At 38.8% G+C, this 15,173-nt stretch overlaps 1 protein-coding gene across 1 annotated transcript; it reads right to left on the bottom strand.

Moving 5' to 3' along the window:
- Positions 1-5,114: 5,114 nt before the first annotated feature.
- Opbp (Optix-binding protein) lies at positions 5,115-9,007 on the bottom strand. Its single transcript, XM_073989896.1, has 6 exons — positions 8,792-9,007; positions 7,747-8,708; positions 6,685-6,866; positions 6,414-6,533; positions 5,385-6,357; positions 5,115-5,316 (listed from the first exon to the last, which is right to left on the bottom strand). Exons 1-6 carry the CDS (start codon positions 8,796-8,798, stop codon positions 5,269-5,271), a joined length of 2,292 nt encoding a protein of 763 aa, XP_073845997.1. The 5' UTR covers positions 8,799-9,007; the 3' UTR covers positions 5,115-5,268.
- Between the last annotated feature and the right edge of the window lie 6,166 nt (positions 9,008-15,173).

Here is a 15,173-nt window from a genome sequence, read left to right as displayed (position 1 = left end):
TCCTAGCGCTATTTGAAAATATCACAACACCAGTGCTTTTAATTGGAGATGTAAATTGTTGGAATATTTTATGGGGTTCCGCTAAAAACAATCCTAAGGGTATTGTTTTGGAAAATGCGTTGAATTTGAAAGATATGTATGTGTGTTTTGAATGACGGTCATCCTACACATCTTTCAACTTTGAAAACGCTAACAAACATAGATATTGCATGCTGCTCTACAGCCCTTTTACCGATTTCAACATGTGTGACAATAGACAACCTATACAACAGTGACCACTTTCCAATCCTAACAACCATCCAAACAAATCATAATTGGTCGTCAACAAAAATGACTCCTAAATATAACTTCAAAAAATGCGGATTGGTCCCTATATAGTTCTGCTGTAGACATGGAGTTAAGCAGCAAATCATTTGATAGTAACCCAAACAAAATTAACGCCACAATTACCAAGCCAATAAGATCGACAGCAAATAAAAGCATACCTTTAAAAAAAAGTTCACAAAAAACATTGTGTCCCTTGGTGGAACAAAAATTTGCATATTCACCGTCAAAACAAAGTTAAAGTTTATCGTATATTTCGCAGGAGCCCATCCAACTCCAACTATATCATCTACAAGAAAACAAAAGCCAAATTTAGATATGAATGCAAACAAGCAAAAATTAACTGCTTCATAAAATTTACAAACACAATCAGTAGGGATTCTCCATTGTCATGTATATGGAGCAAAATTAATAGAATGGCCAACAGAAACACATCCCATACGTTCCCATACGTTAACAGACCCTACAGACATGGCTAATTACTTTGGTCAACGATGGTCATAAGAATCTTCGCACCTAAACTTTTCAGAAGAGTTTCGCAGAGCAAAATTGAACATACCTCGTTTATAGAAAATCCTATAAATTATTCGGAATTGTGCGTAGCCTTAAAAAAGGTCAAGGGTATCACGCCTGGTCATGATCGCATTTCATACGGAATGATACAAAACTTCTCCAATAATATTAAACAGAACCTTCTCTCCTTACTTACTTACTTACTTACTTACTTAGCTGGCCCATTACAGAACATTTGTTCTATAGGCCGAACTAAGAAGAGATCTCCATTCCTCTCTATTTGTTGCTTTGCACACTGGAATACCGCGCCTTGTCATCTCATCATCCACTTGTTTGCGCCATCTATTCCTTGGCCTGCCAATTCTGCGTGCACCGCCATGTGGCATGTATTCATACGCCTTTTTAGCGGGTTCATCATCGCTCATTCTTTTGATATGGCCTAGCCAACGCAATCGCTGCATCTCGATACGTTTAACAATATTCATGTCGTTGTATAGCAGATACAGCTCGTGGTTCATGCGACGTCGATATTCACCGTCAACGCAGATTGGTCCATAGATCTTTCGAAGAATTTTTCTCTCAAACACACCAAGCACTGCCATGTCTGCTTGCGCAAGTACCCAGGCTTCGGAGCCATACATCAGCACGGGTAGTATCAGTGTTTTGTAGAGCGTTATTTTTGTTTGACGAGATGTGGCTTTGTTTTTAAACTGCTTACTTAATCCAAAGTAGCATCTGTTGGCCAATACAATTCTTCTTTTTATTTCACAACTGATGTCGTTTGTTGTGTTGACGGAGGTGCCGAGGTAGACGAAGTCTTTTACTACCTCAATATTATAGGAACCAACTTCCACAGTCGGTCCGAGCTCAATGGACGCATTGCGCGTCGACACCATCAACTTGGTCTTCTCACCGTTTACCGCCAGACCCACTTTAGCAGATTCTCCTTCGACTTTTATAAAGGTATCAGTTACTTCTTTTACTGATCGACCCATGATGTCTATATCATCAGCATAAGCAAGTAACATGTGACTATTGGTGTAGATTGTGCCACTTCTTTTGACGTCTGCCTCTCGTATAACCTTTTCTAGCAGGATGTTGAAGAGGTCACACGAAAGGCTGTCTCCTTGTCTGAAACCTCTTTTGGTACCAAACTCTTCGGAGAGGTTCTTTCCTATTTTAACTGAGGACCTCGTATCAGTTAAAGTCATTTTACAAAGCCGGATGAGCTTTGCGGGAATACCAAATTCAGACATGGCTTGGAATACCTTTGAGCGCAGCGGACTGTCGAAGGCTGCTTTATAATCGACAAAAAGGTGGTAGGTGTCGATCTGCATCTCTTGGGTCTTCTCCAGGATTTGCCGCAGGGTAAATATCTGGTCAATGGTGGACTTGCCAGGTCTAAAGCCGCATTGGTATGGTCCAATAATCTCGTTGACCATTGGCTTTAGTCGTTCGCACAATATCCCTGACACGATCTTGTAGGCAATAGGGAGTAGACTTATGCCCCTATAGTTAGAGCATACAGTCTTATCTCCCTTCTTGTGGACGGGGCACAGGATACTCAGGTTCCAATCGTCGGGTACTCGTTCTTCCTGCCAGATGGTGCTAACTAGCTGATGAATACACCTTATCAGCGTGTCGCCTCCGGTTTTGAACAGCTCGGCTGGTAAGCCATCGGCCCCTGCTGCCTTATTATTCTTCAGCCGATTTATTGCTGTCTTTACCTCATCTTGGCTGGGCGGTATACATTCAATACCATCTTCTGGGATTGGGACTGTGGTATCTTCGTCGTCTTCGCTGCTATTGGATACCAACAGATTTGAAAAATGTTCTTTCCATATCCTGAGTACACTATCTGTATCAGTTACCAAATTACCTTGCTGGTCTCTACAGGAGGATGTGCCTGTACCAAAGCCATCAGTTTGATGCTTGACTCTTTGGTAGAATTTTCGGACTTCATTCTGGCTCCTGTACATCTCGATTTTTTCACACTCCCGCTTTTCCATCTCTCTCTTTTTCCTGCGGAAAAGACGTTTCTCCTCTCTCCTTTTCTCCCTGTATCTCTCTCGTGCGCTACGCGTTGCTACGGATTGTAAAGTAGCCTTATATGCCGCATTTTTCTCTTCGGTGGCAGCACGACACTCCTCATCATACCATGGATTCCTTGGTGGAGGTCTCTGGTATCCAAGTATGGATTTTGCGGCTGTTTGCATGGAGTGGGCAATGCTTTGCCATTGCGCTGATATGTTATCGGGATGAGGAGGGCTTTGATTAAGCAATTGGGCTAGTTGAGTGGAATATGCTGTGGCTATCTGTTGTGATTGCAGCTTACCGATGTCTAACTTTCGTGTTGTGTCTGTTCGTACTTTGTTTGCTACGTTTAAGCGGGTGCGTACCTTTGCTGCAACAAGGTAGTGGTCCGAATCAATGTTTGCGCCTCGGAACGATCGTACATCCAACACGCTCGATGAATGTCTTCCATCTATCACAACATGATCAATTTGGTTTCTTGTTTTCTGATCTGGAGACAGCCAGGTGCCCTTATGAATATCGAGATGATTAAATCTGGTACTGCTAACTACCATGTTTTTTGCAGCTGCAAAGTCTATCAGTCTCATACCATTGTCAGATGTTTCACTGTGGAGACTGAATTTCCCGACTGTTGGGCCAAAGATATTCTCCTTTCCAATTTTGGCATTAAAATCGCCTAGAATGATTTTAATGTCATGGGCAGGGCAACTGTCATATGTTTCTTCTAAGCGCTCGTAAAATATATCTTTGGTCTGTTCATCCTTTTCTTCAGTGGGAGCATGAGCGCAAATAAAGCTGATGTTGAAGAATTTAGCTTTTATTCGAATTGCAGCAAGTCTTTCATTCACTGGAGTGAAGCTGGATACAAGATGTTTTAGTCTCCGACTAACTACGAATCCACAACCAAACTCATGCTTTACGTCATGGCAGCTATAATACAGTGCGTCACCTTTAGGTGTTGTTGTGACGCCTTTCCCAATCCATCGTATTTCCTGTATGGCAGTAATATCGGTCTTGTACTTTTCAAGTACGTCTGCCAATGCGAAGACTGCACCTTCTCTATAAAGAGTGCGAACATTCCAGGTGCAGATTCGCAGATCATGGTCCTTAAAACGTTTGCGGGGTTCGTCAACTTTAGAGGGGTTTGTTTTTCTTTTCTTTCGTTTTTTCATAGTAGGCTGTTTTTTCTAGGGGAGGGTTACTAACCCGACGCCCAAACCCAAGTTTTTAACGTTCTTATGGGTGAACGCGCGGCACATGTTAGCTCACTACCTTTAACGGGTGTTAAAGGCAGTTCCCCAGGTGACACCACGGGGAGGTCAGTGTCCACTTGGGATGAAAGAGGGACCAAGATAAATCCTGGGCTTTGCCATGTTAAAACCGGTCAGGACCGTTCCTTGGTATCTTCCATCCCCTACGTCACCCTTCTTCTTAGACAATCTTCTTCTCTCCTTAGACAATCTTATTTTTGATTCAGGAGTAATCCCTTTCTCCTGGAAGTCTGCAATTGTTGTAGCCATTCCGAATCCAAACAAAAGTAAAACTACTTTTTCTGGACATAGGCCTATTTCCCTATTACCATGCCTTTCAAAACTACTTGAACGTATAATTTCCAATCGGCTAGCGTGGTTTTTGCACACTAAGAAACTAATTACATCTAATCATTTAGCTTTCAAAGCTAAACAAGGATGTGACGATGCACTGCTACACATTGATTACTATGCTGCTAAATCGCTCTCCGTAAAAAATCATACATCAATTCTTGCGATCGATTTTGAAAAGGCTTTTGACCCTATTGGTGTTCATGTCATCATCGATTTATTAAAATCTTGGGTCTGCGGCTATAAAATATTGAATTATATCAAATCTTTTTTAACTGGAGAAGGTATTACAACATATAGCGCCATTTTGGAAAGGTTAAAGTGCGAGCTATAATCTGACATACATTAAGCGGGCGCCCATAATGGACCCATTTTCGTCTTTTGGTCAAAATTAACGCGAATTTCTAAAAGAGATTGGTTTTCTATGAATTTAAGGGCGGTTAAAACAACAAGAGAAATACACTTGAATTTCAAAGATTTTTAAAATATATATTACTTCGATGTTTCTTAGCACCGAAAGTGGTCAATAAGGTTGTCCTATTTTTAGTATGGCCTAATGTGGACACTAAATGTTGAATTTTTAATGATTAATAATAATAAAAAAACAATTTTAGTTTTTTTCTTCTTATCTCTTATATTCAATTTGTTTTGTACTAACAATATAATAATCGTTCAATACTCTCTATTTACATTATTCTTATGTAAAATTCTTATACTAATTTGTAATAAATATGTACAGTACATAATATAACAATTATACTATTCTGTTATATATTCATACAGAAACTTAATCACACTATTGTAACCATTCCAGTATTATCTGTTGGGAATCATCGACGATAATCTGAAAGAAAAGTGAACACAGAAATAATTGAACAAGGGTATTGTTATAATATTAAACATCATACATACATCTTCTTTTGGCATAATAGTTTGTGTGGCCGCTTCTGTTTCATCCAGGTCAGCATCATGGTTACTATTGGCTAACTCAGTTTCATCCATATCAATGTCGTCGTCATCGTCCTCATTGATATAATCCATGTTATTGCCAGTAGTCGCAATAATCGCCCCTCTATTATCCAAATATTTCTTATTTAAACCTGATGTCTCCGCATCATTCGGTGTATCCATCTCAATACCATGCTGTTCTTTCATGTGAATACGCAGAGCAAAGATCCTGGCATATGATGCGCCACATAAATTACAACGATTACTTAGATTCTTACTGGCCTTGGTGTTTTTGCTGTGAGTTTTCATGTGTACCTTTACGGCATACATTGAAGCAAATGGACGATTACATTCGGTGCAGTTGAAGGGCTTTTTATGGCTATTTCTATGGCCGCACAATTGTACAGAGGTGCGAAAACTCTTACCACACTCTTCACATTTATACTGTCTTTCCGATTCATGAGTCTTTAGATGATGTACATAGACAGATTGTTGTTTGAAACGTTTATTACATATGGCACAAACATAAGGACGTATATCGGTGTGGGTACGTAAATGTAAGGTAAGTGAATATGAGACCCGAAAAGATTTCCCACATACTTCACAATTGTACGGTTTCTCACCAGTATGTACACGTTCATGTTTTACTTTTTCATATGGTCGCTGGAACTCTTTACCACAGTATTGACAGGCATGTTTTTTATTTGAATTTGGTACAGTATCCGTACCGGGATTATCTGAAGAGGCTAAGGAGGTTGATGACGTTGCATGATTTATGGTATTATTATGGCTGGTATGACCTTTAGTTTCTATATGCATTTGTTTGTGCATTTCATAATCTCGTATATTGTCAAATTGTTTGTTACATTTGCCACAATTATATTCTTCAACATTTTGATGCATATTCTTGTGTATGGCCAGGAGACGTTGATCAAAGCTGGAGGAAGAGAAGAAATGTGTAAAAAGTAATTTCTCAAAGAATGTATGACTTACCTTTTATTACATATTTCACAGTAAAACTGATTCAGTTCATTGTATTCTGGCAAAGCTCCTGCTGGCAGAGCCTCTTGTATTGATTTAACTGTTCGTTCATTGTGCATTTTCATGTGTAATCTACAGGGATAAAATGATTTAATGAAAGTCAGTCGTCTGGATTCCCATATCAAAATATATAGGACTGTCTTTACAACATCGAGTATCGTTATGTAGAAAACGAAACTTCAAATCAAAATTGTACAACAGCTCCCTGAATTGTGGTACTTACTTTAAATTTTTTGGTGTTTGAAAGAAGGTATTACAAATTTCACATTTAACTGGTGGCATGGGAGGATCATCCTTTTTTCTATGTTGCCTTTGGTGATTATAAAGTGATCGTAAATTTGAAAACCGTTTCTCACATACATCACAGTCAAACGTTTCCGGACCCACGTCCAAGGGAACCAAACCCTGAAAGAAGCAAAACAAATTATTTTTTGTGAGGATCAAAATTGATTCGCACAAAATTTTCTATGATTTAATGAGGGACCCAAAAGGAGTAACGAACGTGGATTGTAAAATGATTTTTGAGATTCAATTTTCGGTGGGTTTTCAAACGATATTTAGGAGGACCCAGAGATTAAATAATTACACGATTTTTAAAGAAGTTAAAAAAAAATGTGTTTTTTAATGATTGATAGTATTTAAAGATTTCTTATTATTAAATAATAATAAATTAAGCTGGTTTTCAATTGATTTTTAGCTGGGTAGAAGGAGTAAAACAAATGAACTTTTTTTAGTAATTTTAGGAGGACCTAAACGGGCGTTTTTAAATGATTTTGGACCCAAAAGGTTCCCTAACCGTGTATTTTATTTGATTTTTAGGTGCACAAAAAAGGTACAATAACCGTAGATTTTTAATTGATTTTTAGGTGGACCCCGAAAAGGTACAAAAATTGATTTGTATGAAGGCCCAAAAGGTACAATAAACGTTAATTTTTAATTGGTTTTTAGGAGTTCCCAAACGGTACAATAAACGTGGATTTTTAACAGATTTTAAGATGGGCCCGAAGTGCACAATAAACGTGGATTTTAATTGGTTTTTTTGGAGAACACAAAAGATGCAACTAACGTGGATTGTTAAATGATTTATAGGAGTACCCAAAAGGTACAGTATTCGTGGATTTGTTATTGATTTTTATATGGACCCAAAAGTTACAATAAACGTGTATTTTAAATTGATTTTTAGGAGCTCCCAAAAAGAAACAATGAACGCGTGTTTGCCATTGATTATAGAAGGACCCAAAGAAACAATAAACGTATGCTTTTAAGGTAGAGTTTTAAAACTTACATTTTCTTCACATGTTGTCATATGATTTATTAGGTCATCAAATGACGCACATAGTTTCTGACAATAATTGCATACAAGATCATCCTGATCTTTTTCTTGCAGCAAAGCCTCAGCATCCGCATCGTTTTCTGCATTTGTTACTGTAGTTGTTTCATTAATGTTTGCATTTCCACACTCATGTTCTTCGGCTGATTTCAAATCGCTAAATAATTTTCGACATTCGTAGCAAAAATAATGATCACCTTTGGCATCTAAGGAGAAGGAGGGTTCATTTGTATTAGATGATGGCTCATCCGATATAGACTCTTGATCCTTTTCCTGGGTTTTATTTAAACGTATAAAATCTGACATAATTGGATCAACATCGTCCTCAACAACATCATCAACATTGTCAGCTTCATCATTTTCCTCTGTATTTTCAACTAAATCCCATAATTTATCTAGAGATTCATCTTCTTGTTTTATAATTAAGGGCTCTTGATTGATTGTAACACCACCCGATTCTAGTGGTTGTTGTTCCTGTATAATCTCTTCAATATCATCATCATCGGGTTTTTCATTTAACAGCTCAATGCCTGGATGTTCTTGCAGAAAATCATTAATATCACTATATTCCGCTGCGCATTCTTGGCAAAAGTAACTCTCTTTTATAAGACCCTGATCGGTGATGATTTCTTTAAGTACCAAGTTATGTTTGGACAGATCATTAGTAACATCTTCTGAGTGACCATAAGTAGATATGAAATTGTCTGTTTGTTCTTCATCTACTCCCGCCACTTCTTTAGCTACGAACCTATCACCACAGTCCACTTCACTGAAGACATTCAACTGTGTATTGTTTGGCTCCTCGTTCATGTCAAGAAACTCATTATCCTTTACCACTGTGGTTTCATATCCCAAATGTTCATATGTTGTATACCAATCATCTGCTCCATTTTCTATAAAATCAACATCTTCGCATTCTACAATAAAAACGTAAACAAAAACTTGTTATTCATCTTCCACGAGGTTATGAAGGCCCCATGTGCTTTTCGTTGATACCTACCAGCCATGATCTTAAATTAAGTTTATTAAATATTTTGATTTTTTCGGAATATTTTTAATAAATAAAAACGGTCTATTTAATTTCAAATTCAAACAAAATGACTCGAAATTCCAAAATAAAACACTTTTATCACACCTAACTTCACAATGAAATTCGTTTATTTATTTATTATTGAACATATGTTTTTGACAACAGTTAGTAGTGCTTGTGTGTGTTGCAGTGTGAATATGTGAATAGCATGGTACAATAATACAGGTAGCATTATCATGCCAGCTGATGGTAACATAATGTGTCAATTGCATTGAATTGATGTCAAATTTTGACATCTTATGTTGCCAACAATTGCCGATGCGGCTACCTGTGTATTTGTACCATGGTGAATAGTAAATAACGCAATGATAGTGTAACGTAAACGTATACCAAATGTAAGAAACGTAATAGCTCATTTAGACTAGCCATAAATCCTCAACTGGATTTAATAAATCCAGTACAAATCTCATTGCATTTACCCTGCGTTTACACATGACAGGACAGTTGAGTACATGTATTAATTGCCAAAACCCCAAAATTTGCCTGTGTGACGTAGGCGTCCAGACAACTGCAACAACAGTTGTAAAATTATGAATGAAAATCGTCGATTTCTTTTTGCTTTCCGTTCACATATCGACACCTCCAAATAATAGTATGCTAAGTCTGAAAAGTGAGTTTTGCAGGAGAAGCTCTCAAAGTTTACAGTTTTCTTTGACCTTCACTATTATTCTGAGTAAACATTTGTTTATAACTTCTGTTCGGATTGACCGATCATTACCAAAATTTGACAGAATTTAATTTAAAGGACGTAAAACGCAAAAATGTAAAGAACTTGAAAACATGCTAAGTCGACTTAGCATACTATAGTTTGGAGGCGTCGATATGTATTTTGTTTTTGTTCATGATTTTTGTTTTCAACACATTTCAATTATTTGCTCTGTTCCAGAACCTGCAAGAAGCTACTATTTTTTACTACGATAACATTTTTCCCTATATGTTGTCGGAAAAAATAATAAAAATTAGTAGATTCTTGCAGCTCTGGAACAAACCAATTATCTCACTTATTTTTACAAGAATGTCAAAAATTTGTGAATTAAATGGCAGTCAGCTGATTTTTGTTCATAGCACAATTACCAAGGTAGATGCATCAGCCCATCTGATCGAGTTTGAAACGTTATATATATGTATATATATATATATATATATATATATATATATATATATATTTGTAGTTGTGCAATTGGAGTTATGATTTCACAACATCTTTCGATGTACTCCAACAGAGTTATGAAAAATTAACTCCCTTCGATACATTTTATAAGCAGTTGCTGTAGAGATCCCTACAGAAAAAAACAGTTTGTTTGACATCGTACATATTACCCAGCAAAAAAATTTTGTAGTTGTGCAATTGGAGTTATGATTTCACAACATCTTTCGACAACGAGAGTGTATACCCAGCAAAAAGTTTGCATCCGCGTATGCAATTGAATCACTACAAGTGTACAGTACAAGTGCCGTTGGAGTACATCTATTTCTACCCATATATATATTTTTGTAGTTGTGCAATTGGAGTTATGATTTCACAACATCTTTCGATGTACTCCAACAGAGTTATGAAAAATGAACTCCCTTCGATACATTTTATAAGCAGTTGCGTAGAGATCCCTACAGAAAAAAACAGTTTGTTGATCCCTACACATTTCTTCAAAAGATAAACGAGAGTGTATACCCAGCAAAAAGTTTGAATCCGCGGATGCAATTGAATCACTACAAGTGTACAGTACATGTGCCGTTGGAGTACATCTATTTCTATGAATTCACTTATGAATTTTACAAGGGAGCGCGCAGCTAGGATGCACTCCATTTTGCTTAAGCAGCACACAGCTAGGATGCACTCCATTTTCGATCCAAATCAAAGCTTTTGATGTAGTGTTTTGGATTGAATTTAAAGGCACTCTTCGGATTGCATTTTTAGTCAGTATAAAGATGCAATTAAAAAGCAAGCCAGAAAAAATAAAATGCATTTATTATTTGTATAGAACAATAATGCAAAGGACTTTATTATATAAACACAAATTAAAATATGTTTCCATTAAATTCAATCATATTTGAGTTTACTTCCTCCGTTCCCTATTTAATCCAAGCGCATCTTATTTTGCTTCATCATCCTAAAGCTGAAAACACATACAACGTTTGGGTAAAGTTTTGTGTCGTTTTGGCCGTTTTTACACTGTTGGGCATGATGCCGAAAAATTCAAATTCATTTGAAATATATGCCGGCAAACACATCAACGCCGGACTTTGATGTCGGCGTCGCCCTGTTGTTGTTGTTTTTTTGTCAACGCCCAACGCAAAACTTTACTCAAACGTTGTATGTGTTTTCAGCTTAAATGTTTTTTTTATGTTGCCCATCACTAGTTCAGCTTTCGACTTCCAACTGGACTCCACTCCATTAAAAAATTCTGTCTCGTGAATTACCGCAAAAATGTTCGCAACTTAAGTTTTTATTTATTTATTTTATAACAAATTCTTAGAAATGTATACACTCTCTCTTATTTTTAGAATAAATGATTTCGCCAGCGGTGGATTAATTGCGCTTGGATTAATTGGAGAACGGAGAAAGTAAACTGAAATGTGATTGAATTTAATGGAAACTTTTTTTAATTTGTGTTTATATAATAAAGTTCTTTGTGTCCTTGTTTTACAATAATAAATATATTTTATTTATTTTGGGATATTTTCGCAATGGCTTGCATTTTAATTGCATCTTTAGACTGATTAAAAATGCAATCCGAAGAACGCACATAAATTCAATCCAAAGCACTGCATCTTAAGCCGTGATTTGGATCGAAAATGGAGTGCATCCTAGATGTGTGCTGTGGAAACAAAATGGAGTGCATCCTAGCTGCGCGCTCTCTTGTAAAATTCATAAGTGATGTTACGTAACCGCCTAATGCGGCGCTATGGTGGGGTTCCGGCTTGCTCATACGAGGCATATTTATTCAGGGGGTTCTCAACCCTGCCACCATCAGCCCTAGGGGTCGAACAATCAATTTCAGGAAGAGGAAACACACACATACAAAATAAAACCACAATACACCACACGACCGGGTGACGTAGGGGATGGAAGATACCAAGGAACGGTCCTGACCGGCTTTAACATGGCAAAGCCCAGGATTTATCTTGGTCCCTCTTTCATCCCAAGTGGACACTGACCTCCCCGTGGTGTCACCTGGGGAACTGCCTTTAACACCCGTTAAAGGTAGTGAGCTAACATGTGCCGCGCGTTCACCCATAAGAACGTTAAAAACTTGGGTTTGGGCGTCGGGTTAGTAACCCTTCCCTAGAAAAAACAGCCTACTATGAAAAAACGAAAGAAAAGAAAAACAAACCCCTCTAAAGTTGACGAACCCCGCAAACGTTTTAAGGACCATGATCTGCGAATCTGCACCTGGAATGTTCGCACTCTTTGTAGAGAAGGTGCAGTCTTCGCATTGGCAGACGTACTTGAAAAGTACAAGACCGATATTACTGCCATACAGGAAATACGATGGATTGGGAAAGGCGTCACAACAACACCTAAAGGTGACGCACTGTATTATAGCTGCCATGACGTAAAGCATGAGTTTGGTTGTGGATTCGTAGTTAGTCGGAGACTAAAACATCTTGTATCCAGCTTCACTCCAGTGAATGAAAGACTTGCTGCAATTCGAATAAAAGCTAAATTCTTCAACATCAGCTTTATTTGCGCTCATGCTCCCACTGAAGAAAAGGACGAACAGACCAAAGATATATTTTACGAGCGCTTAGAAGAAACATATGACCGTTGCCCTGCCCATGACATTAAAATCATTCTAGGCGATTTTAATGCCAAAATTGGAAAGGAGAATATCTTTGGCCCAACAGTCGGGAAATTCAGTCTCCACAGTGAAACATCTGACAATGGTATGAGACTGATAGACTTTGCAGCTGTAAAAAACATGGTAGTTAGCAGTACCAGATTTAATCATCTCGATATTCATAAGGGCACCTGGCTATCTCCAGATCAGAAAACAAGAAACCAAATTGATCATGTTGTGATAGATGGAAGACATTCATCGAGCGTGTTGGATGTACGATCGTTCCGAGGCGCAAACATTGATTCGGACCACTACCTTGTTGCAGCAAAGGTACGCACCCGCTTAAACGTAGCAAACAAAGTACGAACAGACACAACACGAAAGTTAGACATCGGTAAGCTGCAATCACAACAGATAGCCACAGCATATTCCACTCAACTAGCCCAATTGCTTAATCAAAGCCCTCCTCATCCCGATAACATATCCATGCAAACATATTGCCCACTCCATGCAAACAGCCGCAAAATCCATACTTGGATACCAGAGACCTCCACCAAGGAATCCATGGTATGATGAGGAGTGTCGTGCTGCCACCGAAGAGAAAAATGCGGCATATAAGGCTACTTTACAATCCGTAGCAACGCGTAGCGCACGAGAGAGATACAGGGAGAAAAGGAGAGAGGAGAAACGTCTTTTCCGCAGGAAAAAGAGAGAGATGGAAAAGCGGGAGTGTGAAAAAATCGAGATGTACAGGAGCCAGAATGAAGTCCGAAAATTCTACCAAAGAGTCAAGCATCAAACTGATGGCTTTGGTACAGGCACATCCTCCTGTAGAGACCAGCAAGGTAATTTGGTAACTGATACAGATAGTGTACTCAGGATATGGAAAGAACATTTTTCAAATCTGTTGGTATCCAATAGCAGCGAAGACGACGAAGATACCACAGTCCCAATCCCAGAAGATGGTATTGAATGTATACCGCCCAGCCAAGATGAGGTAAGGACAGCAATAAATCGGCTGAAGAATAATAAGGCAGCAGGGGCCGATGGCTTACCAGCCGAGCTGTTCAAAACCGGAGGCGACACGCTGATAAGGTGTATTCATCAGCTAGTTAGCACCATCTGGCAGGAAGAACGAGTACCCGACGATTGGAACCTGAGTATCCTGTGCCCCGTCCACAAGAAGGGAGATAAGACTGTATGCTCTAACTATAGGGGCATAAGTCTACTCCCTATTGCCTACAAGATCGTGTCAGGGATATTGTGCGAACGACTAAAGCCAATGGTCAACGAGATTATTGGACCATACCAATGCGGCTTTAGACCTGGCAAGTCCACCATTGACCAGATATTTACCCTGCGGCAAATCCTGGAGAAGACCCAAGAGATGCAGATCGACACCTACCACCTTTTTGTCGATTATAAAGCAGCCTTCGACAGTCCGCTGCGCTCAAAGGTATTCCAAGCCATGTCTGAATTTGGTATTCCCGCAAAGCTCATCCGGCTTTGTAAAATGACTTTAACTGACACGAGGTCCTCAGTTAAAATAGGAAAGAACCTCTCCGAAGAGTTTGGTACCAAAAGAGGTTTCAGACAAGGAGACAGCCTTTCGTGTGACCTCTTCAACATCCTGCTAGAAAAGGTTATACGAGAGGCAAACGTCAAAAGAAGTGGCACAATCTACACCAATAGTCACATGTTACTTGCTTATGCTGATGATATAGACATCATGGGTCGATCAGTAAAAGAAGTAACTGATACCTTTATAAAGGTCGAAGGAGAATCTGCTAAAGTGGGTCTGGCGGTAAACGGTGAGAAGACCAAGTTGATGGTGTCGACGCGCAATGCGTCCATTGAGCTCGGACCGACTGTGGAAGTTGGTTCCTATAATATTGAGGTAGTAAAAGACTTCGTCTACCTCGGCACCTCCGTCAACACAACAAACGACATCAGTTGTGAAATAAAAAGAAGAATTGTATTGGACAACAGATGCTACTTTGGATTAAGTAAGCAGTTTAAAAACAAAGCCACATCTCGTCAAACAAAAATAACGCTCTACAAAACACTGATACTACCCGTGCTGATGTATGGCTCCGAAGCCTGGTTACTTGCGCAAGCAGACATGGCAGTGCTTGGTGTGTTTGAGAGAAAAATTCTTCGAAAGATCTACGGACCAATCTGCGTTGACGGTGAATATCGACGTCGCATGAACCACGAGCTATATCTGCTATACAACGACATCAATATTGTTAAACGTATCGAGATGCAGCGATTGCGTTGGCTAGGCCATATCATAAGAATGAGCGATGATGAACCCGCTAAAAAGGCGTATGAATACATGCCACATGGCGGTGCACGCAGAATTGGCAGGCCAAGGAATAGATGGCGCAAACAAGTGGATGATTAGATGACAAGGCGCGGTATTCCAGAGTGCAAAGCAACAAATAGAGAGGAATGGAGATCTCTTCTTAGTTCGGCCTATAGAACAAATGTTCTGTAATGGGCCAGCTAAG

Source organism: Musca autumnalis, unplaced genomic scaffold (genome assembly GCF_047663935.1).
Source record: "Musca autumnalis isolate F117 unplaced genomic scaffold, ASM4766393v1 scaffold_5, whole genome shotgun sequence".
NCBI lineage: Eukaryota > Metazoa > Arthropoda > Insecta > Diptera > Muscidae > Musca > Musca autumnalis.
This window is presented reverse-complemented; position numbering and strand designations above follow the sequence as displayed.